Source organism: Pan paniscus, chromosome X (genome assembly GCF_029289425.2).
Source record: "Pan paniscus chromosome X, NHGRI_mPanPan1-v2.0_pri, whole genome shotgun sequence".
Classification (NCBI taxonomy): domain Eukaryota; kingdom Metazoa; phylum Chordata; class Mammalia; order Primates; family Hominidae; genus Pan; species Pan paniscus.
The window spans coordinates 117770990-117797834 of NC_073272.2; the positions used below are offsets into that span (position 1 = coordinate 117770990).

Sequence of the window (26845 nt, forward strand, 5' to 3'; positions counted from 1 at the left end):
AGTCTCCAATCTCATCCAGGTTGCTGCAAATGCTGTTAATTCATTCCTTTTTATGGCTGAGTAGTATTCCATCGTGTATACATACCAGTTTCTTTATCCACTCGTTGATTGATGGGCATTTGGGTTGGTTCCACGTTTTTGCAATTCCAAATTGTGCTGCTATAAACGTGCGTGTGCAAGTATCTTTTTCTAATAATGACTTCTTTTCCTCTGGGTAGATACCCAATAGTGGGATTGATGGATCAAATGTTAGTTCTACTTTTATTTCTTTAAGGAATCTCCACGCTGTTTTCCACAGTGGTTGTATTAGTTTACATTCCCACTAGCAGTGTAGAAGTGTTCCCTGATCACCACATCCACGCCAACATCTATTTTTTGATTTTTTATTATGGCCATTCTTGCAGGAGTAAGATGGTATCACATCGTGGTTTTGATTTACATTTCCCTGATTATTGTGATGTTGAGCATTTTTTCATACGTGTGTTGGCCATTTGTATATTTTTTTGAGAATTGTCTATTTATGTCCTTAGCCCACTTTTTGATGGACTGTTTTTTTCTTACTGATTTGTTTGAGTTTGTTGTTCATTCTGGATATTAGTTAGTCCTTAGTTGGATGTATAGATTGTGAAGATTTTCTCCCACTCTGTGGGTTGTCTGTTTACTCTGCTGACTGTTCCTTTTGCTGTGCAAAAGCTCGTTAGTGTAATTAAGTCCCAACTATTTATTTTTATTGCATTTGCTTTTGGGTTCCTGGTCATGAAATCCTTGCCTAAGCCAATGTCTAGAAGGGTTTTTCCAATGTTATCTTCTAGAATTTTTATGCTTTCAGGTCTTAGATTTGAGTCCTTAATCCCTCTTGAGTTGATTTTTGTATAAAGTGAGAGATGAGGATCCAATTTCATTATCCTACACGTGGCTAGCCAGTTATCTCAGCACCATTTGTTGAAAAGGGTGTCCTTTCCCCACTTTTTATGTTTTTGTTTGCTTTGTCAAAGATCAGTTGGCTGTAAATATTTGGGTTTATTTCTGGGTTCTCTATTGTTTTCCATTGGTCTGTGTGCCTATGTTTATACCAGTACCATGCTGTCTTGGTGACTATGGCCTTATAGTATAGTTTGAAATCAGTAAGTGTGACGCCTCCGTATTTGTTCTTTTGCTTAGTCTTGCTTTGGCTGTGCGGGCTCTTTTGGTTCCATATGAATTTTAGAATTGTTTTTTCTAATTCTGTGAAGAATGATGGTGGTATTTTGATGGGGATTGCATTGAACTTGCGATTGCTTTTTTTTTTTTTATGTTCCATGGTTTTTTTTTTTTTTTTCCATTACTGGATATATACCCAAAGGACTATAAATCATGCTGCTATAAAGACACATGCACACGTATGTTTATTGCGGCACTATTCACAATAGCAAAGACTTGGAACCAACCCAAATGTCCAACAATAATAGACTGGATTAAGAAAATGTGGCAGATTGCTTTTTGAAGTATGGCCATTTTCACAATATTGATTCTACCCATCCATGAGCATGGGATGTGTTTCCATTTGTTTGTGTCGTCCATGATTTCTTTCAGCAGCGTTTTGTAGTTTTCCTTGTAGATGTCTTTCGCCTCTTTGGTTAGGTATATTCCTAAGTATTTTATTTTTTTGCAGCTTTTGTAAAAGTGATTGAGTTATCGATTTGATTCTTCACTTGGTTGCTGTTGGTGTATACAAGAGCTACTGATTTGTTTACATTAATCTTGTATCTGGAAACTGTGCTGAATTCTTTGATCAGTTCTGAGCTTTCTGGAGGAGTCTTTAGGGTTTCCGAGGTAAATGATCATATCGTCAGCAAACAGTGACAGTTTGACTTTCTCTTTACCCATTTGAATGCCCTTTATTTCTTTCTCTTGTCTGATTGCTCTGGCTAGGACTTCCAGTACTGTGTTGAAGAGGAGTGGTAAGAGTGGGCATCCTTGTCTTGTTCCAGTTCTCAGAGGGAATGCTTTCAATTTTTCCCCATTCAGTATTATGTTGGCTGTGGGTTTGTCATAGATGGCTTTTATTACACTGAGATATGTCACCTGTATGCTGATTTTGCTGAGAGTTTTAATCATAAAGGATGCTGGATTTTGTCGAATGCTTTTTCTGCATCTATTGAGATGATCATGTGATTTTTGTTTTTAATTCTGTTTATGTGGTGTATCACATTTATTGACTTGCATATGTTAAACCATCCCTGCATCCCTGCTATGAAACCCACTTGAACTGGGTGGATTATCTTTTCGATATGTTGTTGGATTTGGTTAGCTAGTATGTTGTTAAGGATTTTAGCATCTATGTTCATCAGGGATATTGGTCTGTAGTTTTCTTTTTTGGTTGTGTCCTTTCCTGATTTTGGTATTAGTGGGTGATGCTGGCTTCATAGAATGAATTAGGGAGGATTCCCTCTTTTTCTATCTTGTGGAATAGTGTCAAAAGAATTGTTACCAATTCTTCTTTGAATGTCTGATAGAATTCTGCTGTGAATCCATCTGGTCCTGGACTTTTTTTGAGATGGAGTCTCACTCTGTCGCCCAGGCTGGAGTGCAGTGGCGCAATCTCAGCTCACTGCAGCCTCCGCCTCCTGGGTTCCAACGATTCTCCTGCCTCAGCCTTCCTGGTAGCTGGGATTACAGGCACACACCACCATGCCCGGCTAGTTGTTGTATTTTTAGTAGAGACGAGGTTTCAACATGTTGGCCAGGCTAGTCTTGAACTCCTGGCCTCAGGTGATCCGCCTGCCTCAGCCTCCCAAAGTGCTGGGATTACAGGCATGAGCCATCGTGCCCAGCCAGTCCTGGACTGTTTTTTTTGTTGATAATTTTTAAATTACCATTTCAATCTCGCTGCTTGTTATTGGTCTGTTCAGGGTATCTATTTCTTCCTAATTTAAGCTAGGAGGGTTTGTATTTTTCCAGGAATTTATCCATCTCTTCTAGGTTTTCTAGTTTATGTGCATAAAGGTGTTCATAGTAGCCTTGAATGATCTTTTGTATTTCAGTGATGTCAGTTGTAATATCTCCTGTTTCTCTTCTTAATGAGGTTATTTGGATTTTCTCTCTTATTTTCTTGGTTAATCTTGCTAACAGTCTATCAATTTTATTTATCTTTTCAAAGAACCAGCTTTGTGTTTCATTTATCTTTTGTATTTTTTGTTTGTTTCAATTTCGTTTAATTCTGCTCTGATCTTGGTAATTTCCTTTCTTCTGCTGGCTTTGGGTTTGGTTTGTTCTTGTTTCTCTAGTTCCTTGAAGTGTGACCTTAGCATGTCAGTTTGTGCTCTTTGAGTCTTTTTGATGTAGGCATTTATAGGGCTATGAACTTTCCTGTTAGCACCACCTTTGCTGTATCCCAAAGGTTATGATAGATTGTTTCATTATTGTCATTCAGTTCAAATAATTTTTTAATTTCCATCTTGATTTCATTTTTGACCAAGTGCTCATTCAGGAGCAGGTTATTTTATTTCCATGTATTTGCACGGTTTCGAAGGTTCCTTTTGGAGTTCATTTCCAGTTTTATTCCACTGTAGTCTGAGAGAGTGCTTGATATAATTTCAATTTTCTTAAATTTATTGAGGCTCGTTTTATGGCCTATCATATGGTCTATCTTGGAGAAGGTTCCATGCACTATTGAATAGAATGTGTATTCTGCAGTTGTTGGATGGAATGTTCTGTATATATATCTGTTAAGTCCATTTGTTCCAAGGTATAGTTTAAATTCGTTGTTTCTTTGTTGACTTTCTGCTTTGATGACCTCTCTAGTGCTGTCAGTGGAGTATTGAAGTCCCCAACTATTATCGTGTTGCCGTCTATCTCATTTCTTAGGTCTATTAGTAATTGTTTTATAAATTTGGGAGCTCCAGTCTTAGGTGCATAAATGTTTAGGATTGTGATATTTTCCTGTTGGACACGGCCTTTTACTGTTATATCATGTCCCTCTTTGTCTCTTTTAAATGCTGTTGCTTTAAAGTTTGTTTTGTGTGATATAAGAATAGCTACCCCTGCTCGCTTTTGGTGTCCATTTGCATGAAACGCCTTTTACCACCCCTTTAAGTTTATTTGAGTCCTTATGTCTCCTGAAGACAGCAGATAGTTAGTTGGTGGGTTCTTATCCATTCTGCATCTCTGTATCTTTTAAGTGGAGCATTTAGGCCACTTACATTCAATGTTAGTATTGAGATGTGAGATACCTCATAGTGTTATTTGTTGCCTGTGTACCTTGGTTTTTTTGTTTTTGCTTTTTAACTTACATTTTTGTTTTATAGGTTCTGTATGATTTATGCTTTAAAGAGGTTCTGTTTTAATGTGTTTCCAGGATTTGTTTCAAGATTTAGAGCTCGTTTTAGCAGTTCTTATAGTGGTGGCTTAGTAGTGGCAAATTCTCTCAGCATTTGTTTGTCTGAAAACGACTGTATCTTTCCTTCATATATGATACTTAGTTTTACTGGATACAAAATTCTTAGTGATAATTGTTTTGTTTGAGGAGGCTGAAGATAGGGCCCCAATCCCTTCTAGCTTGTAGGGTTTCTGCTGAGAAATCCGCTGCTAATCTGTTAGGTTTTCCTTTATACGTTACCTGGTGCTTTTGTCTCACAGCTCTTAAGATTCTTTCCTTTGTCTTAACTTTAGATAACGTGATGACAGTGTGCCTACGCGATGATCATTTTGTGATGAATTTCCCACTTGTTCTTTGTGCTTCTTGTATTTGAATGTCTAGGTCTCGAGCAAGGCCGGGGAAGTTTTCCTTGATTATTCCCCCAAATATGTTTTTCAAACTTTCAGACATCTCTTCTTCCTCAGGAACATCAGTTATTCTTAGGTTTGGTGTTTAACATAATCCCAGACCTCGTAGAGGCTTCATTCATATTCTCTTATTCTTTTTTCTTTGTCTTTGTTGTATTGGGTTAATTTGAAGACCTTGTCTTTGAGCTCTGAATTTCTTTCTTCTACTTGTTCAATTCTATTGCTGAGACTTTCCAGAGCATTTTGCATTTCTATAAGTGTGTACAGTGTTTCCTGAAGTTTTTATTGTTTTTTTTTCTTTATGCTATCCATTTGCTTGAATATTTCTCCCTTCACTTCTTGTATCGTTTTTTGGATTTCACTGCATTGGGCTTTGCCTTTCTCTGGCGCCTCCCAGATTAACTTAATAACTAACCTCCTGAATTCTTTTTCAGGTAAATCAGGGATTTCTTATTGGTTTGGATGCATTGCTGATGAACTAGTATGATTTTTGGGGGGTTGTTAAAGAGCCTTGTTTTGTCAAATTACCAGAGTTGGTTTTCTGGTTCCTTCTCATTTGGGTAGGCTCTGTCAGAGTCTAGGGCTGAAGGCTGTTGTTCAGATTCGTTTGTCCCACTGGGTGTTCCCTTGATGTAGTACTCTTCCCTTTTTCCTATGGATGTGGCTTCCTGTGAGCCGAGCTGCAGGGATTGTTATCTCTCTTCTGGGTCTAGCCACCCAGCAAGTCTACCCAGCTCTGAGCTGGCACTGGAGGTTGTCTGCAGAGAGTCCTGTGATGTGAACCGTCTATGGGTCTCTCAGCCGTGGATACCAGCACCTGTACCAGTGGAAGTGGCAGGGGGGTGAAATGGACTCTGTGAGGGTTCTTAGCTTTGGTGGTTTAATTTTCTATTTTTGTGCTGGTTGGCCTTCTGCTGGGAGGTGGCGCTTTCCAAAGAGCATCAAGCTATGGTAGTATGGATTGGAAATGGTGGTGGGTGGGGCCCTAGAACTCTCAAGAGTATATGCCCTTTGTCTTCAGCTACCAGGGTGGATAAGGAAGGCCCATCAGGTGGGGGCAGGGCTAGGTGTGTCTGAGCTCAGAATCTCCTTGGTTGGGTCTTGCTGAGGCTGCTGTGGGGGATGGATGTGATGATCCCAGGTCAATGAAGTTGCGTACCTAGGAAGATTATGGCTGCCTCTGCTGAGTCATGCAGGTTGTCAGGGAAGCGGGGGAAAGCTGGCAGTCACAGGCCTCACCCAGCTCCCACACAAACAGAAGGGCCAGTCTCACTCCCACCATGCCCCCTCAACAGCCCCAAGTCTGTTTCCAGGCAGTAGGGGATCTGGGCCTGAGAACTTGCCCCAGGCTACCCACCTCCCAGCTGTGAAAGAAAAAGGCTTGGTTCTTCCCCCACCTATGGAGTCTGCACACCGGATTCGTGCCCTCCCCCTTCTGGCCAGGAGGCTTCTCGCCAGTTCGAATTGTTACAAAGTTCAGCTGGAGACTTCCTTCTCCCTATAGTGTTTCCCCTCCTATTCCTCTGGCTGCCCTCCCGAAGGATCCCTGTGGTGCCAGGCAGGAATGGCCTGCTTGAAGACCCAGCGAGCTCCCAAGGCTTTCCTGCTGCTTCCTCTACTTCTATATTTCGCTGGGCTCTCTAAATTGACTCAGCTCCAGGTAAGGTCAGAAACTTATCCTGCAAACAGACGTTCAGTTTCCCCAGTAGGGGTGTGTGTTCCGGAGAGGAGGATCTCCCTTTCCCACTTCTGCAGTTTGGGCACTCACAGTATTCGGGGTGTCTCCTGGGTCCTGCAGGAGCATTCTGCTTCCTTCAGAGGGTCTGTGGGTTCTCTTGGGATTCCTAGTTCTTTCTTGCAGTCGATCTGCAGCTAAAATTCATGGTGTGAGCCTCCGCATGCTGCTCTGTCCATCTGAGTAGGAGCTGCAATCTAGTCCTGCCTCCTGTCTGCCATGATGGCATCCCATTATGTTTAAAATGTTTCTTATAGATAGCGTATAGTTAGACCATGTTTTTTTTACCCACTCTGCCAGTCTCTTTTTTAATTGGTACATTTATACCATTTAAACTTACTGTAATTATTGCTACTTTAAACTTAAATCTGTCATCTTTATGATCATTCATTGAAATATTTTCATCATTCACCCACAAACCTGCTTCTCCTCACTTCTGAACCTTATTTAGTGGCATCAGCATCTACAAGTTACCTTGTTAACTCAATCAAAAATACTCCATTACTTTTTCTTCCTTACCCACATTTCAAATTAGTAACAAATTCCTAGCCACTCTACCCCCACCCACAAATACCTGTGGAACTTACCCCCTCATCCCTAATTGTCACACACATCGTCTAGGTCTTCAACACTCATTTAAATGCTTGCCATAGTCTCCTAATTGTTTTTTCTGCCTCTGGTCTCTACCCAATTCATTTTCTACACTGCCACCAGCCAGCCAGGTTTTTCAAAACAGATTGACTGTGCCATTGTGTGGTTTAAAATTTTTTTTTCTTTTTTTTGAGACAGAGTCTCGCTCTGTCGCCGAGGCTGGAGTGCAGTGGCATGATCTCGGCTCATTTGCAACCTGCGCCTCCCGGGTTCAAGGGGTTCTCCTGCCTCAGCCTCCCAAATAACTGGGATTACAGGCACTCACCACCATGCCCAGCTAATTTTTGTGTTTTTAGTAGAGATAGGGTTTCACCATGTTGGCCAGGCTGGTCTTAAACTCCTGACCTCAAGTGATCCTCCCACCTCGGCCCCCCAAAGTGCTGGGATTACAGGCGTGAGCCACCATGCCCAGCCTTGCGGTTTAAAATCTTTTGATGGCCCTTTATCTCCCCCACAATAAGATTCTTCCCTGTATTGCCTAATCTTAACTTTTGACTCAGTTCCAATTCCCTAGTGCCTGTGCATCCTACCAGCCGTGCCTGATACAGGTCTGTACACTATAAACACTTTCACTTTCATGTCTCTGTCCCTGCTGTTTGCTTTGCCTTCACAGGGCAAAGCCCTACTTATCCTTCAAGATTCAGCTCAAATATCTTATTATTTTCCCTGAATCCAGCAGATAAAATTGTTCTTCATTTGTATTCTAATAGTACATCATAGGTACTTTTATACTGATATTACCATGTCTTTCTTGTTAGTCTCCCTGGCTAGGCTCTGGGCTGATTGAAGGCAAAGAACTGTACTTCACAGATTTTAGTATCCTTGGAATCTAATTCCATTCCTGACTGTAGCAGGCCCATAATCATGTTGAATTCCTGCCTGTGGACCTTATTCCTATTGTTCCCCTTATTTGGATGCCTTGATCATCTTTCTATTCAAAGCATGCCCATTCTTCATGGCCCGCTTCCTCCATAAAGCCTCACTGACTAATGTAGCAGTGATAATTTTAACTGCTTTGCTTTAGGGAAAAGGGCTTGCTTTTATTAGTTTAATTTACCATACAGTTTCCAGGCATTGATTACTATTAAAAATAGAGACTATCTGTAGTATCTTTTATTGTGCTTATTTCAGCAATCCTACTTATAGATCCTCAGCTACATCCATCTAACCCCAAACAGACCTAAGTAACTCAGAATTTTATTGAATACAAAGCCTTTTTACATGAGAAATAACATTTATATCCATTGTTTTCAGGAAGAGATCATTTGGGGTTTGTTTCCCTTCTGTCATTTTATTTGGGGACAGTTAAAAGAGGCTTCTATTTCACATGCCATTAGAGTTTGACACCAGAAATTATCTTTTAACCTAGTGCTAGCCACAGTGAGGCACAGTAAACACAATGGAGTTTATGTTCCTGATGTGTGTATTCTTTTTTTCTTATGATAGTGATATCTTTTTCATCTCTTTTGAAGTACTTTTTCAGTCTTTTGTCTTAGCATCTGTGTGGAATATAATATATAAAAGTATTGTACAGTCGAACATACAGAGTGATGTACCCAAGATCACTCACCTATGCATTGGTAATGCCAAGCCTAGAATTCTGGCTACTTTCTGTTTCTGTTAATTTTCAAAATTAGCTCAATAAATGTAAGAAAGACAGGAAGAGGTGCATGTTTAATATGCTCCATTATCTTAGACACTTATAAAGTAGGGATTTTTTTAATAGTTGGGTTTTGCAGAGACTGTTAGACCTCATGGCTTCTAAGAATTGATAATTGCATCAGATTGCAAATATGAATATACTGTATCCATTTTAATAAGTATAAAATTTCTTTTTGATACTAGAAGCTGTAAGTATGCTATGTACCTAGAAAGTAATGTTTTTCTTGCAAATTTATGTTTAATGTGCATGACTAGGGAACATTAGCATAGGTGTTGTAGCATTTAACTGCTGCTTAAAATTTTTGAGAATAGGCCAGGTGCAGTGGCTCATGCCTATAATCCCAGCACTTTGGGAGGCCCAGGCAGGAGGATTGCTTGAGTCCAGGAGTTTGAGACCAGTCTGGGTAACATAACAAGACTATGTCTCTATTTAAAAATATATATATATAGCCAAGCATGGTGGCATGTACCTGTAGTCCAGCTACTTGAGAGGCTGAGGCATGAGGATCACCTGAGCTCAGGAGTTTGAGGTTACAGTGAGCTGTGATCAGCACTGCACTCCAGCCTGGGCAACAGAGCAAGACCCTGTCTCGAATAAATTTTTTTGAGCCAGGCGCGGTGGCTCATGCCTGTAATCTTAGCACTTTGAAGAGGCCGAGGGCAGGCGGATCACCTGAGGTCAAGTGTTCAAGACCAGCTTGGCCAACATGGTGAAACCCGGTCTCTACTAAAAATACGAAAATTAGCTGGGCATGGTGGCATGTGCCTATAATCCCAGCTACTTGGGAGGCTGGGGCAGGAGAATTGCTTCAACCGGGAGGCGGAGGTTGCAGTGAGCCAAGATCGCACCATTGCACTCCAGCCTGGGTGACAAGAGCAAAACTCCGTCTCAAAAAAAAAAAAGAAAAATTTCTGAGAGTATATCATTAGAATCTAGAACTTGGGTAAAGGAAGTTAACTATAAGGGAGTGAGAGAATTTTTGTGAAATGTAGGTATGCAGTATTTGATACAGATTTGTCTTGGTACTATTAATAGCCTCACTTTACAAATGAAGGTTTAGAGCTGTTAAGTAACTCAACAATTTCACACAGTCATAGCATCAGTATTAGAACCCTGCTCTGTCTCTAGAGCTTATGTTTTTAACCATTATGCTCCAATAGTTGACATCTTGAGGTCTGGGACTATGTCTTCATTCACTCTAGAGATATTTATTAAGTGCCTACTATCTTTATTAATCACTGTTCTAGGAGCTAGAGATACAGTAAGTGAACAAAAGAGACAAAAATATCTGTGAACAAGAGACAAAAATAGAATGGAGCATACATTGTAGTGGAAGAAGACAGAAAATAAGTAAATTTTATAATATAAAGTTTTTTTTTTTTTTGAGATAGAGTTTCACTATTGTTGCCTAGGCTGGAGTGCAGTGGCACAATCTTGGCTCACTGCAACCTCTGCCTCCTGGGTTCAAGCGATTCTCCTGCCTCAGCCTCCCAAGTAGCTGGAATTACAGGCACGTACCACCACTCCCGGCTAATTTTTTTGTATTTAGTAGAGACGGAGTTTCACTATGTTGATCAGGCTGGTCTCGAACTCCTGACCTCAGGTGATCCACCCGCCTTGGCCTCCCAAAGTGTTGGGATTACAAGCGTGAGCCACTGTGCCAGGCTATAAGTTAATTTTTTAAACCACTTTATTGAGGTATGATTGGTATTCAAAAAGCTGTATGTATTTATTATATAGAACTTAATGAGTTTGGAGATAAGTATACAAGCATGAAACCATCACCACCGTCTGTGCCATAACCCAAGCATCACCTATAAAAGTTTATTCTCATCCTCTTATTTATTAAGTATACGATACAGTATTGTAAACTGTATGCACTGTGCTATATAATAGATCTCTCAAACTTAATCATTTTGAAAGTGAAACTTTGTACCCTTTGACTAATACCACCTGTTTTCGCCAGCCCCAAGGCCCTCGCAATCACTGTTCTACTCTGCTTCTATGAGTTTGTTGTTTCTAGATTCATCATATAAGTGGCATTATGTAGTATTTGTCCAAAAAGTATCTGGCTTAATTTCACTTAGCATAATGTCTTCCAGTTTCATTCATGTTATCACAAATGCCAGGATTTTCTTTTTATGACTGAATAGTATTCTGTTGTGTGTATATGCCACATTTTCTTTATCCATTCATCTGTCAATGGACATTTAGGTTGTTTCCATGTCTAGGCTATTGTGAATAATGCTGCAGTGAACATGGGAGTTCAGATACCTCTCTGACATACTGATTTTATTTACTTTAAATATATACCCAGAAGTGGAATTGCAGGATCATATGGTAGTTCTATTTTAAGTTTTTACAGGAACTTTCATACTGGTTTTCATAGTAGGTGCACCAATTTACATTCCCATCGACTGTACAGGGTTCCATTTTATCCACATCTTCACTAATACTTGTTATCTTATATATATATATGTGTGTGTGTGTATGTGTATATATATATATATGTGTGTGTATATATATATATATATGTATATATATATAATGTTCATCCTAACAGGTGTGAGGTGATATATCATTGTGGTTTTGATTTGGAAATCAAATCACCTGATTAATTGGTGATGTTGAGCACCTTTTCATGTACTCATTGGCCATTTGTATGTCCTCTTTGGAGAAATGTCTATTTAGGTCCTTTGCCTATTTTAAAAATTGGGTTATTTGTTTGAATTTTGGGGTTTTTGGCATTCAGTTGTAGGGGTTTCTTACATATTTTAGATATCAACCATTCATTAGATAAACGGTTTGCAAATATTTTCTCCCATTCTGTAAGTTGCCTTTTCATGTTGTTGGTTGTTTCTTTTGTTGTGCAGAAGCTTTTTAGTTTGATACAGTCCCGTTTGTCTATTTTTGCTTTTGCTGCTGGTGCTTTTGGTGTGGTGTCATATCCAAGAAATCATTGCCAAGTCCAATGTCAAGAAGTTTTTTTCCTGTTTTCTTCTAGGAGTTTTACAGCTTCAGGCCTTACATTTAAGTATTTAATACATTTTGAGTTTATTTTTGTATATGATGTAATATAAGAGTCCAATTTCATTTTTTTGCATGTGTATCTCCAAAGGTAATCAGTTTTGTGAAGAAAAGTAAAACAAAGTGGGATGGCAGGGAGTAAATAAGGTGGGTGAGCAAAGCTTCACTGAGAAGTTGTTGTTCGAGCAAAGTACAAAGGAGGTAAGGAAATGATCATATGATAAGACCATTCCAGGTAGAGAGAGCAGCAAGTGAAGCTGCTATAAGGCAGGAGTTCTGGTGTGCTCAAAAAACAGCAGCAAGGGCAGCTGGAGCCAGTGAGTGAGAAGGAGAGGAAAATAGAAAAGGAAAACATAGAGATGTCGATGCGGGGATCAGAACATATAGGACATTGCAAGGACTTTGGCTTTTGCTCTGAGTAAGTTGGGAATCAGTGGGTTTTCAAACAGAGAATGACATAATCTGATTTATTTTAAAAGGATCATTCTGACTTCTATACTGAGAACAAACTATAAGAAGATAAGGACCAGGCATGGTGGCTTATGCCTGTAATCCCAGCACTTTGGGAGGCCAAGGTGGGCGGATCACCTGAGGTCAGGAGTTCGAGACCAGCCTGACCAACAAGGTGAAACCCTGTCTCTACTAAAAATACAAAAATTAGCTGGGTGTGGTGGCAGGTGCCTGTATTCCCAGCTCCTCGGGAGGCTGAGACAGGAGAACCACTTGAACCTGGGAGGTGGAGGTTGCAGTGAGCCAAGATCACACCACTGCACTCCAACCTAGGTGATGGAGCAAGACTCCATCTCAAAAAAAAAGATAAGAAATGTCTTGTTAATTCTGGTATTCCAAATAAGCAATACAGTATATCTGCTACATATTGTATGTGCTAATGAATGTCAAAAGCCTTATAATTTTCCATAGCAATCCAACTTTATAATATCTTTAGATAGGCCGGGCATGGTGGCCCATACCTGTAATCCCAGCACTTTGGGAGGCTGAGGCAGATGGATCACCTGAGGTCAGGAGTTAGAGACCAGCCTGGCCAACATGGTGAAACCCCATCTCTACTAAAAATACAAAAAAATTAGCTGGGTGTGGTGGCATGTGCCTGTAGACCCAACTACTCGAGAGGCTGAGGCAGGAGAATCACTTGAACCCGGGAGGCGGAGGTTGCAGTGAGCTGAGATGGTGCCACTGCACTCCAGCCTGGGCAACAGAGCAAGACTCCGTCTAAAAAAGAAAATCTTTAGATAATTAGAACATTTGAGTATGGATTAGATATTAGATGATATAAATGGTATTTTTTAGGTATGAGAATGGCACGGTAATCATATTTAAAAGAAGGGTTATCAGAGGTATATATAGAAGTATCTACTGATAAAATTATTAGTGTCTAGATCTTGCTTTCAATGCTGCAGCAAAAATAAACAAAAATGGGAAGACTGATAAAGTAGGTAAAATTTTGATAATTGTTAAAGCAGGTGATGGATGCATGGGGTTCAGTATATTATATGGAGTTCATTATACTCTTCCATCTACTTTTGTATATATTTAAAATGCCCATAATAAAAAGACAGTGGCCGGGCATGGTGGCTCATGCTTGTAATCCCAGCACTTTAAGAGGCCAAGGTGGGAGGATCACTTGAGCCCAGGAGTTCAAGACCAGTCCAGGCAACAAAGAGAGACCCTGTCTCTACAAACAAACACAACAAAAATTAGCTGAGTGTCGTGGCACATGCCTGTGGTCCCACCTACTCAGGAGGCTGGGGTGAAAGGATCGTTGGAGCCCAGGAGGCAGAGGTTACAGTGAGCCGAGGCCATGCCACTGCACTCTAGCCTGGGCAGCAGAACAAGACCCTATCTCAAAAAAAAAAAAAGAAAGAAAAATATATGTATAAAACATTTTACTTGGTAATTCTACCTTTAATAATTTATCATAAAGGAATAATCAAGAAAAAATAAATACCAAAAAATAGAACAAAAAACAAAAACAAACCAAAAAATTATTAGATATTCTGAAAGATAAGTAAAAAGATTCTCATCTTAGTGTTTTCATAATAGCTAGAATTTGAACAACCTAAATTTCTAACAGTTGGAAAATAAAAACTGGTATAACCCATGCAGTAAAATACATGCAGTCCTTAAATTGTTTTCAAAGACTATTTAATGATGTTAAAAATGGTCACAATAAAACATAAAGTGAAGAAAGCAGAATGTGAAATTGGATACAATATTACCACAATTTTGACTAAAAAGTACCTATAAATATACATATATATTTTAAGGGATAAGAGTCTCCCTCTGTCACCCATGCTGGAGTGCTGTGGTACCATCATAGCACATTGTGACCTCAAACTTCTGGGTTCAAGCAATCCTCCCACCTCAGTCTCCTGGGTAGCTTGTGCTACAGGCAAGCACCACCATGCCTGGCTTTTTTTTTTTTTTTTTGGAGACGGAGTCTTGCTCTGTCACCCAGGCTGGAGTGCAGTGGCGCAATCTCTGCTCACTACAAGCTCCGCCTCCCGGGTTCACGCCATCCTCCTGCCTCAGCCTCCCGAGTAGCTGGGACTACAGGCGCCTGCCACCACGCCCAGCTAATTTTTTGTATTTTTAGTAGAGACGGGGTTTCACCATGTTAGCCAGGATAGTCTCCATCTCCTGACCTCGTGATCTGCCCTCCTCGGCCTCCCAAAGTGCTGAGATTACAGGCGTGAGCCACCACACCCGGCAAAATGGGCAGACATCTGTAACTAACTCATTAGTTCATATTATTTGAGAGAAACTGCTCTAGCCATCTCAGTACATCCTCTCCACCATGAAGTAAGCTCCATGAGGGGAGGAATCTTTTTTTTTTTTTCTTTTCGCTCTGTCGTCCAGGCTGGAGTGCAGTGGCACGATCTCGGCTCACTGCAAGCTCTGCCTCCGGGGTTCACGCTATTCTCCTGCCTCAGCCTCCCGAGTAGCTGGGACTGCAGGCGCCTGCCACCAAGCCTGGCTAATTTTTTTGTATTTTTAGTAGAGACGGGGTTTCACCGTGTTAGCCAGGATGGTCTTGATCTCCTGACCTCGTGATCTGCCCGCCTCGGCCTCCCAAAGTGCTGAGATTACAGGCGTGAGCCACCGTGCCTGGCCTATTTTTTTAATTAAAAAATAATTTTGAGGCTAGGCACAGTGGCTTATTACACTTGTAATCCTGGCGCTTTGGGAGGCCGAGGTGGGTGGATCAGTTGAGATCAGGAGTTCAAGACCAGCCTGGCCAACATGGTGAAATCCCATCTCTACTAAAAATACAAAAAGTAGCCAGGTATGGTGACAGCCACCTGTAATCTCAGCTACTTGGGAGGCTGAGGCATGAGAATCGCCTGAACCCAGGAGGCAGAGGTTGCAGTGAGCCAAGATTGCACCACTGCACTCCAGCCTGAGTGACAGAGCAAGACTCCATCTCAAAAAATAGTAATAATAATAATAATGATTATTTTTGTAGAGACAGTCTCACTGTGTTGTCCAGTCTGGTCTCAAACTCCTGGCCTCAAGCAATCCTCCTGCCTCAGCCTCCCAAAGCACTGGGATTACAGGGACGAACTACCGTGCCTGGCCCTATAAATATTTATAGATAAAAGACTTTAAGGAAATATGCTAAATTATTAATAATATTCTTTATCTCTGAGTGATAGGATTTCACATCTTTTGATTCTTTATACTCTGTTTTTCTAAAGTTTTCTTTTATGCTTACCTACTTTTATTAAAACAAATGGAAGAGGGGAATGTAAATTAGTTCAACCATTATGGAAGACAGTGTGGCAATTCCTCAAAGACCTAGAACCAGAAATACCATTTGACCCAGCAATCCCATTACTGGGTATATACCCAAAGGAATAGAAATCATTGTGTTATAAAGATACATGCAGGCATATGTTCATTGCAGCACTATTCCATATAGCAAAGACATTGAATAAACAAAAATGCCTATCAATGATAGACTGGGTAAAGAAAATGTGGTACATATATACCATGGAATACTATGCAGCCATACAAAGGAATGAGAGCATGTCCTTTGCAGGGACATGGCTGGAACTGGAAGCCATTATCCTCAACAAACTAATGCAGGAACAGAAAACCAAACGCCACATGTTATCACTTATAAGTAGAAGCTGAACAATGAGAACACATGGACACAGGGAGGGGAACAACACACAGTGGGGCCTGTCAGGGGGATGGGAGGAGGGAGAGCATCAGGAACAATAGCCAATGCATGTGGGGCTTAATACCTAGGTGATGGGTTGATAAGTGCAGCAAACCACCCTGGCACACGTTTATGTAAGAAACCTGCACATTCTGCACATGTATCTTGGAACTTAAGAAGTATTATTTTTTAATTCAAAACATAAAAAAAAAAGAGACTATAAAAGTTTCAGGTTTAAACTTTTTGACCCAGTAATAACCCTAATATAAGGATAAGGAAATAGGCCAGGCACAGTGGCTCACGCCTGTAATCCCAGCACTTTGGGAGGCTGAGGCAGGTGGATCACTTGAGATCAGGAGTTCGAGACCAGCCTGGCCAACATAGTGGAACCCTGTCTCTACTAAAAATACAAAAATTAGATGGGTGTGGTGCTGTGTGCCTATAACCCCAGGTTCTCGGGAGGCTGAGGCAGGAGGATTGCTTGAACCCAGGAGACAGAGGTTGCAGTGAGCCAAGATCGTGCCACTGCACTCCAGCCTGGATGACAGAGCAAGACTCAGTCTCAAAAAAAAAAAAAAAAGATAAGGAAATAGTCAAATATGGATAAAGATTCAAAGATTCATGTTCCAGGGCATTCATTGAATTGCTGGGTTTTATTTATTTGTTTGTTTTTGTTTTTTGTTTGTTTGTTTGTTTTTGAGACAGAGTCTCGCTCAGGTTCTAGTGATTCTCCTGCCTTAGCCTCCCGAGTAGCTGGGATTACAGGTGTGCACCACACCCGGCTAATTTTTGTATTTTTAGTAGAGATGGAGTTTCACCATGTTGGCCAGGCTGGTCTCCAACTCCTGACCTCAGGTGATCCGGCTGCCTCAGCCTTCCAAAGTGCTGGGATTACAGGAGTGAACCACCACGCCTGGCCGAATTACTGTTTTTATTAGCAGAAAAGTTGGAAATGTCTAAGTGACCAACAAAGGAAGAATGATTAATCGTGATGCATCCATATTATGCAGCTACTAAATGTTTTCAAAGCATGAAATACAGAAAATGCTCATGGTATAATAGGAAGATTGGTAAATTTCATGTTTAATATGATTTCAAATACATTTTTTAAAAATGAAAGATCGAAGAGAGACAAAACGTTAGCAGGTTTGGGGTGATGTTAATTTTTCTGGTTTTTTTTTTTCTCCGAATTGTCTACACTGATCATGTATTATTTTATAACTTAAAAAATTTAGGCTGGGTGCGGTGGCTCACACCTGTAATCCCAGCACTTTGGGAGGCCGAGGCGGGTGGATCATGAGGTCAGGAGTTCAAGACCAGCCTGGCCAAGATGGTGAAACGCCGTCTCTACCAAAAATACAAAAATTAGCCAGGCACGGTGGCAGGCGCCTGTAATCCCAGCTACTCGGGGGGCTGAGGCAGGAGAATCGCTTGAACCCGGAGGGCAGAGGTTGCAGTGAGCCAAGATTGCACCACTGCACTCCAGCCTGAGTGACAGTGAGACTCCATCTAAAAAAAAAAAAAAAATTTAGTCTGGTCATGGTGGCTCACACCTGTAATCCCAGCACTTTGGGAGGCCGAGGCGGGTGGATCACCTGAGGTCAGGAGTTCAAGACCAGCCTGGCCAACATGGTGAAACCCTGTGTCTACCAAAAATATAAAAAATTAACCAGGCGTGGTGGCATGTGCCTGTAATCTCAGCTACTTGGGAAGCTGAGGCAGTAGAATGGCTTGAACTTGGGAGACAGAGGTTGCAGTGAGCCAAGATCATGCCATTGCACTCCAGCCTAGGCAACAACAGTGAAACTCCGAATCTGATTTGTATGTAATGAGGGAAGCCTGTTTAGCTGTATGTCTCCCAGCAGTGCTCACTAGTCTGGTAGTAAAATTGAGGGGGGTGAGGATGGTAGTCATCTAGCATTAGAAGTGCTTGGCAAAGGTTACAGGAGTCTGTGTTGGTGGTCTACCTCCATGGTTGATGTGAAGATGTTTTTTATTAACTGTAAAGTTCTACACGAATAATAGTGGTAGTTTTTAATCTATCCCCATGCCACTGTCCTCATTCAAGCCCTCATTATTCTTACTTAAACTTATTGACTGCTTTTCCTGCCTCCATGCTCTCTCCAAACCATCTTTTACGTTACTGCCCAGAGTTCTTTTTCTGAAGCACCGGTAAGATGGTGGTGGTTTTTTCCTCTCAGAAACCTGTGTTGGCTCTCCATGTCTGAACTTTTAAGCCACAAATTTGAGGCCTTTTTATTATTTATTTTATTTTATTTATTTATGTATTTTTGGAGACAGAGTTTCACTCTTGTGGCCCATGCTGGAGTGCAATGCCGTGATCTCAGCTCACCGCAACCTCCACCTCCTGGGTTCAAGCGATTCTCCTGCCTTAGCCTCCCAAGTAGCTGGGATTACAGGCATGCGCCACCATGCCCAGCTAATACTGTGTTTTTAGTAGGGACGGAGTTTCTCCATGTTGGTCAGGCTGATCTTGAACTACCGACCTCAGGTGATCTGCCTGTCTCGGCCTCCCAAAATGCTGGGATTACAGGCATGAGCCACCGTGCCTGGCCAAGGCCTTTTTGAATGTGATCCCAAAGTACCTTTCTACCCTAATTTCTGACTACATCTCCATATACTGTTTTCTCTGTCCTCATCATCCTACCTACCTTTCCCTAAATATGCGAGGCTTAGCTAACCCTCTGTTCTTGCTCATGCTATGTCATGTAAAACATTTGAAGGACAAACTTTGGACTTACAGTTAGATGACTTGTATTACTGCTTTGGTTCTGCTGTTCACAGGTGGCTGTGTGGCCTTTAATATATTATTTTAACCTCTTCGATCCTCAGGGGTTTTTTGTGTGTTTTGTTTGTTTGTTTGTTTGTTTTTACTAATTTCTTCATCTTTATACTGTTAATACCTACCTCAAAGAATTGTTAGAATTTATTCAGATAATGAATACGAAAGCATGTTGTAACTAGATGCACAGTACACATGTATGGCATTATTTTCTACCTACCTCTGTCAGTATGCTTTTGACTTCAAATAACAGAAATCCAACTGAAAATGGCTTAAACAGTGAGGAAGCAACTCTGGAGGTAAGGCGGTTCCAGGGTTGGTTAATTCAGCAGCTCAGTAGCATCGTCCTACTATCTCCCTGCTTTGTACTCTTTGTTTTGTTCCTTTCGGCTTTTTACACTGTGGTCTTAAGATGGCTGCTACAGTCTTAGTTGTCACATGAAGTCAGCAATGTTCAGATGCAGGAAAGGAGGAGTCCTATTAGTGTGACCCTCTTTAAGGGTGAGAAAATCTCTCTAGAAGCCTCCCCTCATCCCCACCCCATAAACTTTGCCCGATGTCTAATTCATGGAAATTGTACCACATGCCTAACCAGTCATCACTGGGAAGGGAAATCAGCTAATCTTCATTAGCTTAGACCAATCATGATTCACTCGCTGCTACTGGCCGTCACCTCTCCTGAAGGAACAGATGCTTATTAGGGGCTCTATTAGGGAGGGAAAAGATTGTGACAGCACGATGTCTTCAGGGATGACCCTGGTTTGTTAGGGCAAGGAGATGAAAGGAAGAGGTGCTAAGTAGTAAATCAGCATAAAGGGGAGCTTGCTTTTGGTGACTCAAGATTTCAATCAGGCATCATACAAAATGCTGAGAGAACAGATGGGGTGGGAAGAATGTGAAACTAGTTTTACATTGCAGTTTCAAAGTTTATCTTTATATCCAAATAGGTATGCAGTGGAACTGATGAAGACCCTGATGATAAAAACGCACCCTTTCGGCAACGGCCATTTTGCAAATATAAAGGACATACTGCTGATCTCCTTGATCTTTCATGGTCTAAAGTAAGAAATTCTTATTTGAATCATATAGTAATTCTGTGTATAAGGAGCTGATGCTGTAGTCTTAAAGCAGAATTTCTTCTCCGGGAAACCTCAGTTTTTTGTCTTAAGGCCTTCAACTGATTGGATGAGGCCCACCCACATAGTCAAGGGTGATCTCCTTTACTTAAAATCAACTGATTATAGGTATTAATCACATGTACAGAATACCTTCACAGCAACAACTAGATTGGTGTTTGATTAAATAATTGAGTACTAGCTTAATAATTAAATAATTGAGTATAGCTAAGTTGATACATAAAATTAACTGTTATAACCACCTTCTTACCAGAATTAACACCTTTTCTTTGAACTCATTCTCCTTAACCTTTCTCTAGCATTTGATGATTTGATGCTATTGATCTTTCTTGAACTAATTGATTTTGGAGCACTGTATGTTCTAGATTCCCTTCCTATCTCACTGACTATTCCCTTGTTTCCTTCATGGAGGAAATATGTAATAGTTAAAAAAAAAAATTGAGAACCTGTGCAACTATACCTGCTATGTACCAAGTACTTTTCATTCACTCAAAACATATCTGTTGATCATTTTACCACCTGGTTAAGAAATGACCTCTGGAGCCAGACTCCCAAGGTACATATTCTTCCTAGTCTGCCCCTTACATTGTGTGACCTTGGGCAAGTTATTTAACCTCACCATGCCTCATCTGCAAAATAGACATAATAAAAATACCTTCCTCATAGGGTTATAACAGGGAAAGATTAACTGAGCTAGTAAATATAAAGCACTTGCCTAGAACATAATTGTTCAATTAATATTAGCAGTGATGATAATGATTAACTGAGCTAGTAAATATAAAACACTTGCCTAGAACATAATAATGCTCAGTTAATATTAGCAATGATCGTCATCATCATCATCATCACTATCTGCCAAGTAGCATTTTAGCCACTGGGGACACAGACAAAAGTTAAGTACTTTACATGTGCTCTGTTCGTACCCTCAAAACAACCTTATGCGATTGTTGATGTTTCCTTATCAAGGATTTAAAAAACCAAGGGTCATACGTGTTAAAGAACATGCTTAAAGGCGTATAGCTAGGGAGATATGGGAGTTTAGGTTCAAACCCTATGACTTCGGAGCATTACTCTCTAGCCCATTCCAGTGTCACAGTAGCTAATCACTACAAGGAAACAGGATGACAAAAATAACAAATGTTAGACACGTTGAAAGATTTAAGAAATCATAAATTTTTTATACTTTCCGTTTTATACTTTATTTCCATTCTATCTCTTAGGAGGCAGCAGTAATATGATTTAGTATCTATCCAGCTACCTAATTGTCTCAAGTGAGTAATGTGCATTTTTAAGGACTGGTGCCAGCCTATAAACCACCTGGTCTTCCTGGTCCTTGACGATACGAATATAGAATACCAGTCTGTGAAGAGATAAGTGCAGAAACCAAGAGTAAACTATTTAGAAGTGTTTATGGCAGTTTTCACAATAAGTTTATACCTGTTTAATCTTTTAAAACTTGGGCTTCTATTTTGTATAATAATACAAAATGGGGCTTTTATTTTATATGCCTTTTATTTTTATTTCATTTTTCTAGTAAATGTTTTCTGTATTTTAAAATAGTTTCAGTCCACAACTCATTGGAAATTTAAAAAAACAAAAACAATCCTTCACCAGAAATAGTCTGAGAAGCACTAGTCTAGATGAGTTATTTCAATGGGGTGCTGCCCCATACAGGAATGGTTCCTAAAGGTCTATCCTCATATCCCCAACCCCTCCACCCCACCTCCATCCAGAGGAAAGGAACAAAATTTCTGCAACAAGATTCTAAGCCTCTCCAGGGTAGGAACCAGATATTATTTTACTGTTTTTTGCTTTTCAAACACCAACTCAAACCAGATATTGTTTCTCTTTAATGTCTATCACAGTGTTTTTAGTGAGTTTTCTATTTGTTGAAGGTGTATTTTGTGCCAATAACAAGAATTACCGTGTTAATTCTTACAATAACAACCCCGTGAGGTAGACAACCTGATTTTGTCTCGAGGAAGAGATTGAGCCCCTGTGACCTATCTAAAATCAAAAAATTAGTTATGGGTAGAACTTAGATTTTAATCTAATTTATCTGACTTCTAAGATCAGTGCTTCGTTTAAGAACGTTATTTAATTTCGTTTATTTAATAAAAAGTATTTATTAAATACTTATAAAAGAACAAGTCTTTCTTAAAGAATACTTATTTGGAGCAAGTCTTAACATGTCTTCAGCATCTTCACTTAATATTTTAGGGATGTCTTCATACCTCTTTCATATGCTCAAAGCAATGAGCTATTGCAGGAATTGAATACAGTCAGTTTCTGTTTTTTGTTTTTTTCTTCTGTTTTCTTTTTTTTGAGACAGAGTCTCGCTCTGTTGCCAAGGCTGGAGTGCAGTGGCACGATCTCAGCTCACTGCAACCTCCATCTCCCAGGTTCAAGCGATTCTCCTGCCTCAGCCTCCCCGAGTAGCTGGAATTACAGGCGTGGGCCACCACGCCCAGCTAATTTTTTTTTTATTTTTAGTGGAGATGGGGTTTCACCATGGTGGCCAGACTGATCTCGAACTCCTGACCTCAAATGATCCACCTGCCTCAGCCTCCCAAAGTGCTGGGATTACAGGCATGGGCCACTGTGTCCAGCCAAATAAAGTCAGTTTTAATGAACATAGGTTCATGGTGTGCCATAGGTTAAGTTTTTATACAGTTGGTATTAATCAACAGGAAATTATAATGCAAACTGCATATACTCTTAAAAACTTTTCTGGAACTGAGTGGATCTTGAAAATAAAAATGATTGTTAGATATTTCAAAGATTATTGTAAATTTCCAAATTCTGTTTTTTAATTCTTTACTTTTAATCATAAAGTATACCATCTATTTGAAAACAGGTATACCACAATGTACCTACTTCATAGTGTTGCTATATAATGCGAAGAACAATGCTTAACACATCGTAAGTATGCGATCAATGTCACCATTGCCTTGATTTGTTTAGCACCTTTAGGCACACCAAAGAATACAGAGGTATCATTTGAGTTTTCTCATTCAGTATAACTCATAGTTCTCCTCCTTAAATAGATTATGTTGAGGAATTAATGAGCTTCTGCCAGCTGAAAGCTTTTGACAGATAGATGTTTGGTTCCTGGGCGATGGGGCCGTCACGGTGCCTAAGTCAGTTACACTACCATCTTCTAGCCTTGAACATTCTGTGATCTATTCTGAAAGATTTGACAATTTCTATTCTCTAATTTTCTTGCCTAGAGTGTGACAGGTGCACAATAACTTTTCATTTCCATGCTGCATTATAGGGTAATCTTTTTGAAGACATTTTAAATGACAATTAGAGATCTATGTGAGTTAAAATTTACCAGTGTTATCAGTGTGAAAATAACTGAAGTGACAATAAAATGAATAGATGCCTTATTCTGATAGCTAAGTTCCAATATGTGCAGGTGATAACAACTAAGGCACACCTTAGTTCTCTGCTGGTGCCTGGCAGATTTCTTTAGACATTGATAAGATTCATCTGAATTTCAGAACAGGTAATGTCAAAAAGTTTTAGAATTAGTGAAATATGGTACTTAACTGTTTGGGGGAAAATAGGATCTTCCAAGTGAATTTGATAATCTTTTGTTCTTTCCGATGCTGCATTTAACAATAACAAAACTGTTGAGATACAAAAACCAAAAGTTCACTTTTATTGTATAAATAGGGTTCTTTTTCATATAGTGATAACATAGTCAATGTCATTTTCCCCATAGAACTACTTTCTTCTTTCTTCTTCAATGGATAAAACAGTCAGATTATGGCACATTTCTCGAAGAGAATGCCTTTGCTGTTTTCAACATATAGATTTTGTCACTGCCATAGCTTTTCATCCAAGAGTAAGTAACTATTTATACATGTTTTTGTTAACCTCTAAGGAAGGTGAGAGAACCTGATTTCTCTAGAGGGCAATTGGACTACAGGAAAAAAATTATTAACAGCTACATAGTTATGAGCAATTTAATTTTGTGTTTCATTTTGCTTTAGAAATGAGAAAGGAAATATTCTGCTGATCTGCATTAGAAAAACTGGGGATATTATATCCTAAATCTTTATTAAGACATGCAAGGTATAAATAAATGAAATAAAGTATCCTATTAAAGATGAGAGATATTGGAGATGGAGGAAGAAGAGACAGCAGATGGATAAATGAGAAAGGGAAGTACCTAGGCAGAAATAATGAGAAGACTGGGGAGGGAAGAGACAGAGAAAAAGACTGAAAGAGGCAAAGACGAAAATTCATTACAAGATACACTGAATTCATATTGTTAGTCTTGATATCCCTTCTTTATTCCTTTTCAGTATAGAAAATCCTTTCATATCTTTCCCCCAGAAATAAAGTATTTCATATGATTTCAGCCAAATGAGAAAAATCTGCTGTCATGGAATTGCAGACCTATTGTATGCCCTTAGAGGATGGAGCCACCAAATGCTTAAGGCTAAATTAGTTACAGATTTTTGCAACTGTAAGCAAAAGGGAAATCACATGTTGGTGCTGACTGCACTAGCTCTATTAAGCAGAGGACTCGAGCTGACCCTAGCAACAAGTTTCCCTTACCTAAGTTGTTGTTATGATTACATTTCCAGTGGTGTCCTCATCTTTATATGTTTAACACACATTATCTTTTTAATGTAACATTTTAATCATATTCACATTTCTTCATCTCCCCCAAATTAAGAAGACTGACTTGTTTTCAATATACTTTCCTTCCCTGAGCAGGCTTGTAACATAAGCAGTGATAATTCCGAACCCTTGAAGACTTGGTTAAGGGCCAGGCGCGGTGGCTCACACCTGTAATCCCAGCACTTTGGGAGGCCAAGGTGGGCAGATCACGAGGTCAAGAGATCAAGACCAACCTGGCCAACATGGTGAAACATTGTCTCTACTAAAAATACAAACGTTAGTCAGGCGTGGTGGCAGGTGCCTGTAGTCCCAGCTACTTGGGAGGCTGAGGCAAGAGAATCACTTGAACCCAGGAGGCAGAGGCTGCAGTGAGCTGAGATCACGCCAGCCTGGGCAATAGAGCGAGACTCTGTCTCAAAATAAAAAAAAAAAAGAGGAAGAAGACTTGGTTAAGAATTTTGGTGGCTCACGCCTATAATCTCTGCACTTTGGGAGGCTGAGGTGGGAGGATGGCTTTAGGCTAGGAGTTCAAGACCAGCCTGGACAACACAGTGAGACCCCACCTTTATCACACACAAAAAAACTATGTTAATTCTTACCAGTTTTGATGATCAAGTCATTAGAGTCCTGTTTCTGAATAACACCCCCATCCCTGTTCCCTATACACACAACAAAAGGATGGATTTACCCCATCAGCAACTGTGAGCAAAATCTTTCCATCCATAAATCTTTCCGTAACTCTATTTTAGCTATAAAGTATCAGCTTGGAAAGAGATATTTGGTTGTGTTCGTTTTCTTTCTCTTTCTTTTCTTTTCTTTTTATTTATTTATTTATTTTTGGAGACAGGGTCTCACTTTGTCACCCAGGCTGTAGTGCAGTGGTGCAGTCTCGGCTTACTGCAGCCTCAACTTCCCTGGCTCGGGTGATCCTCCTGCCTCAGCTCCCCAGGTAGCTGGGACTACAGGCATGCACCACTATGCCTGCACTATGCCTAGCTAATTTTTGTATTTTTAGTAGAGACAGGGTATTGCCATGTTGCCCAGGCTGGTCTCAAACTCCTAGGCTCAAAGCGATCTGCCCACCTCGGCCTCCCAAAGTGCTAGGATTAAAAGCATGAACCACTGCACCCATCCAGTTGTTTCCCATGTGGTATTTTATTATTTATTAAACTTTCTGTTCAGCCATGTTTTTTTTTTTTGTTTTTTTTTTTTTTTTTTTTTTTTTTTTGAAGACAGTCTCCAGGCTGGAGTGCAGTGGCACAATCTCGGCTCACTGCAACCTCCACCTCCCGAGTTCAAGCAGTTCTGCCTCAGCCTCCCAAGTAGTTGGGATTACAGACATGCACCACCACATCCAGCTAATTTTCATATTTTTATTAGAGATAGAGTTTCACCATGTTGGCCAGGCTGGTCTACAACTCTTGACCTCAAGTGATCCGCCTGCCTCGGCCTCACAAAGTGCTGGAATTACAGACGTGAGCCACTGCGCCTGGCCCAGCCAATGATTTTTTATAGTGCTTTTATTTGGTTTTATTTTGGAAACTATAAAGCCCTATTTCTAAAAATTGTACTGACCTGGAGTGTTTTTAAGAGGGGCTAGGAAAGAATAGGGTAGTGATGCCTTTTTTTAGGGGGGAAATATGACTTTTATTATAATGTTAAAGGAAGAAAGGTAGCAGAGTTAGAAAAGAAATAGCAAAATGGGCCAGGCGTGGTGGCTCATGTCTGTAATCCCAGCACTTTGGGAGGCCGAGGCGGGTGGATCACCTGAGGTCAGGAGTTCAAGACCAGCCTGGCCAGCATGGTGAAAACCCGTCTCTAATAAAAATAGAAAAATTAGCCGGCTGTCGTGTTGCATGCCTATAATCCCAGCTACTCAGGAGGCTGAGGCAGGAGAATTGCTTGAGCCAAGGAGGCGGAGGTTGCAGTGAGCCAAGATTGTGCCACTGTACCCCAGCCTGAGTGACAGAATGAGACTCCGTCTCAAAAAAAAAGGAATAGCAAAATGGAGATACACATACATAGATGTATGTATGTGACAATTCTGAATTAGAAGACTAAGTTAAAGTATTTTTACTTGTTCAGCTCTTCTACTGGTACACATTGAGTGAGCTTACATTATTTGTAGATTGTCTTTGACAGGTTTCAGAGATGGGTAAGAATAATAATCTTTGGCAAGGAACAGAAACCCTTAGGGCAGGGGGATTTGGGGTGGGGGAAGGAAAAAAAAAGAAGAAGAATCTTG

The 26845-nt window shown here is 40.3% G+C and overlaps 1 protein-coding gene across 2 annotated transcripts in view; it reads left to right on the forward strand.

Moving 5' to 3' along the window:
• Positions 1-26845, forward strand: part of WDR44 (WD repeat domain 44) — a 106788-nt gene that overhangs the window by 67114 nt on the left and 12829 nt on the right. For both annotated transcript variants that reach the window (XM_034949366.3, XM_034949367.3), the window contains 2 exons: positions 19774-19887; positions 23693-23815. In XM_034949366.3, coding sequence (XP_034805257.1) covers positions 19774-19887; positions 23693-23815 — 237 coding nt within the window. The remainder of the gene's footprint in view (positions 1-19773; positions 19888-23692; positions 23816-26845) is intronic.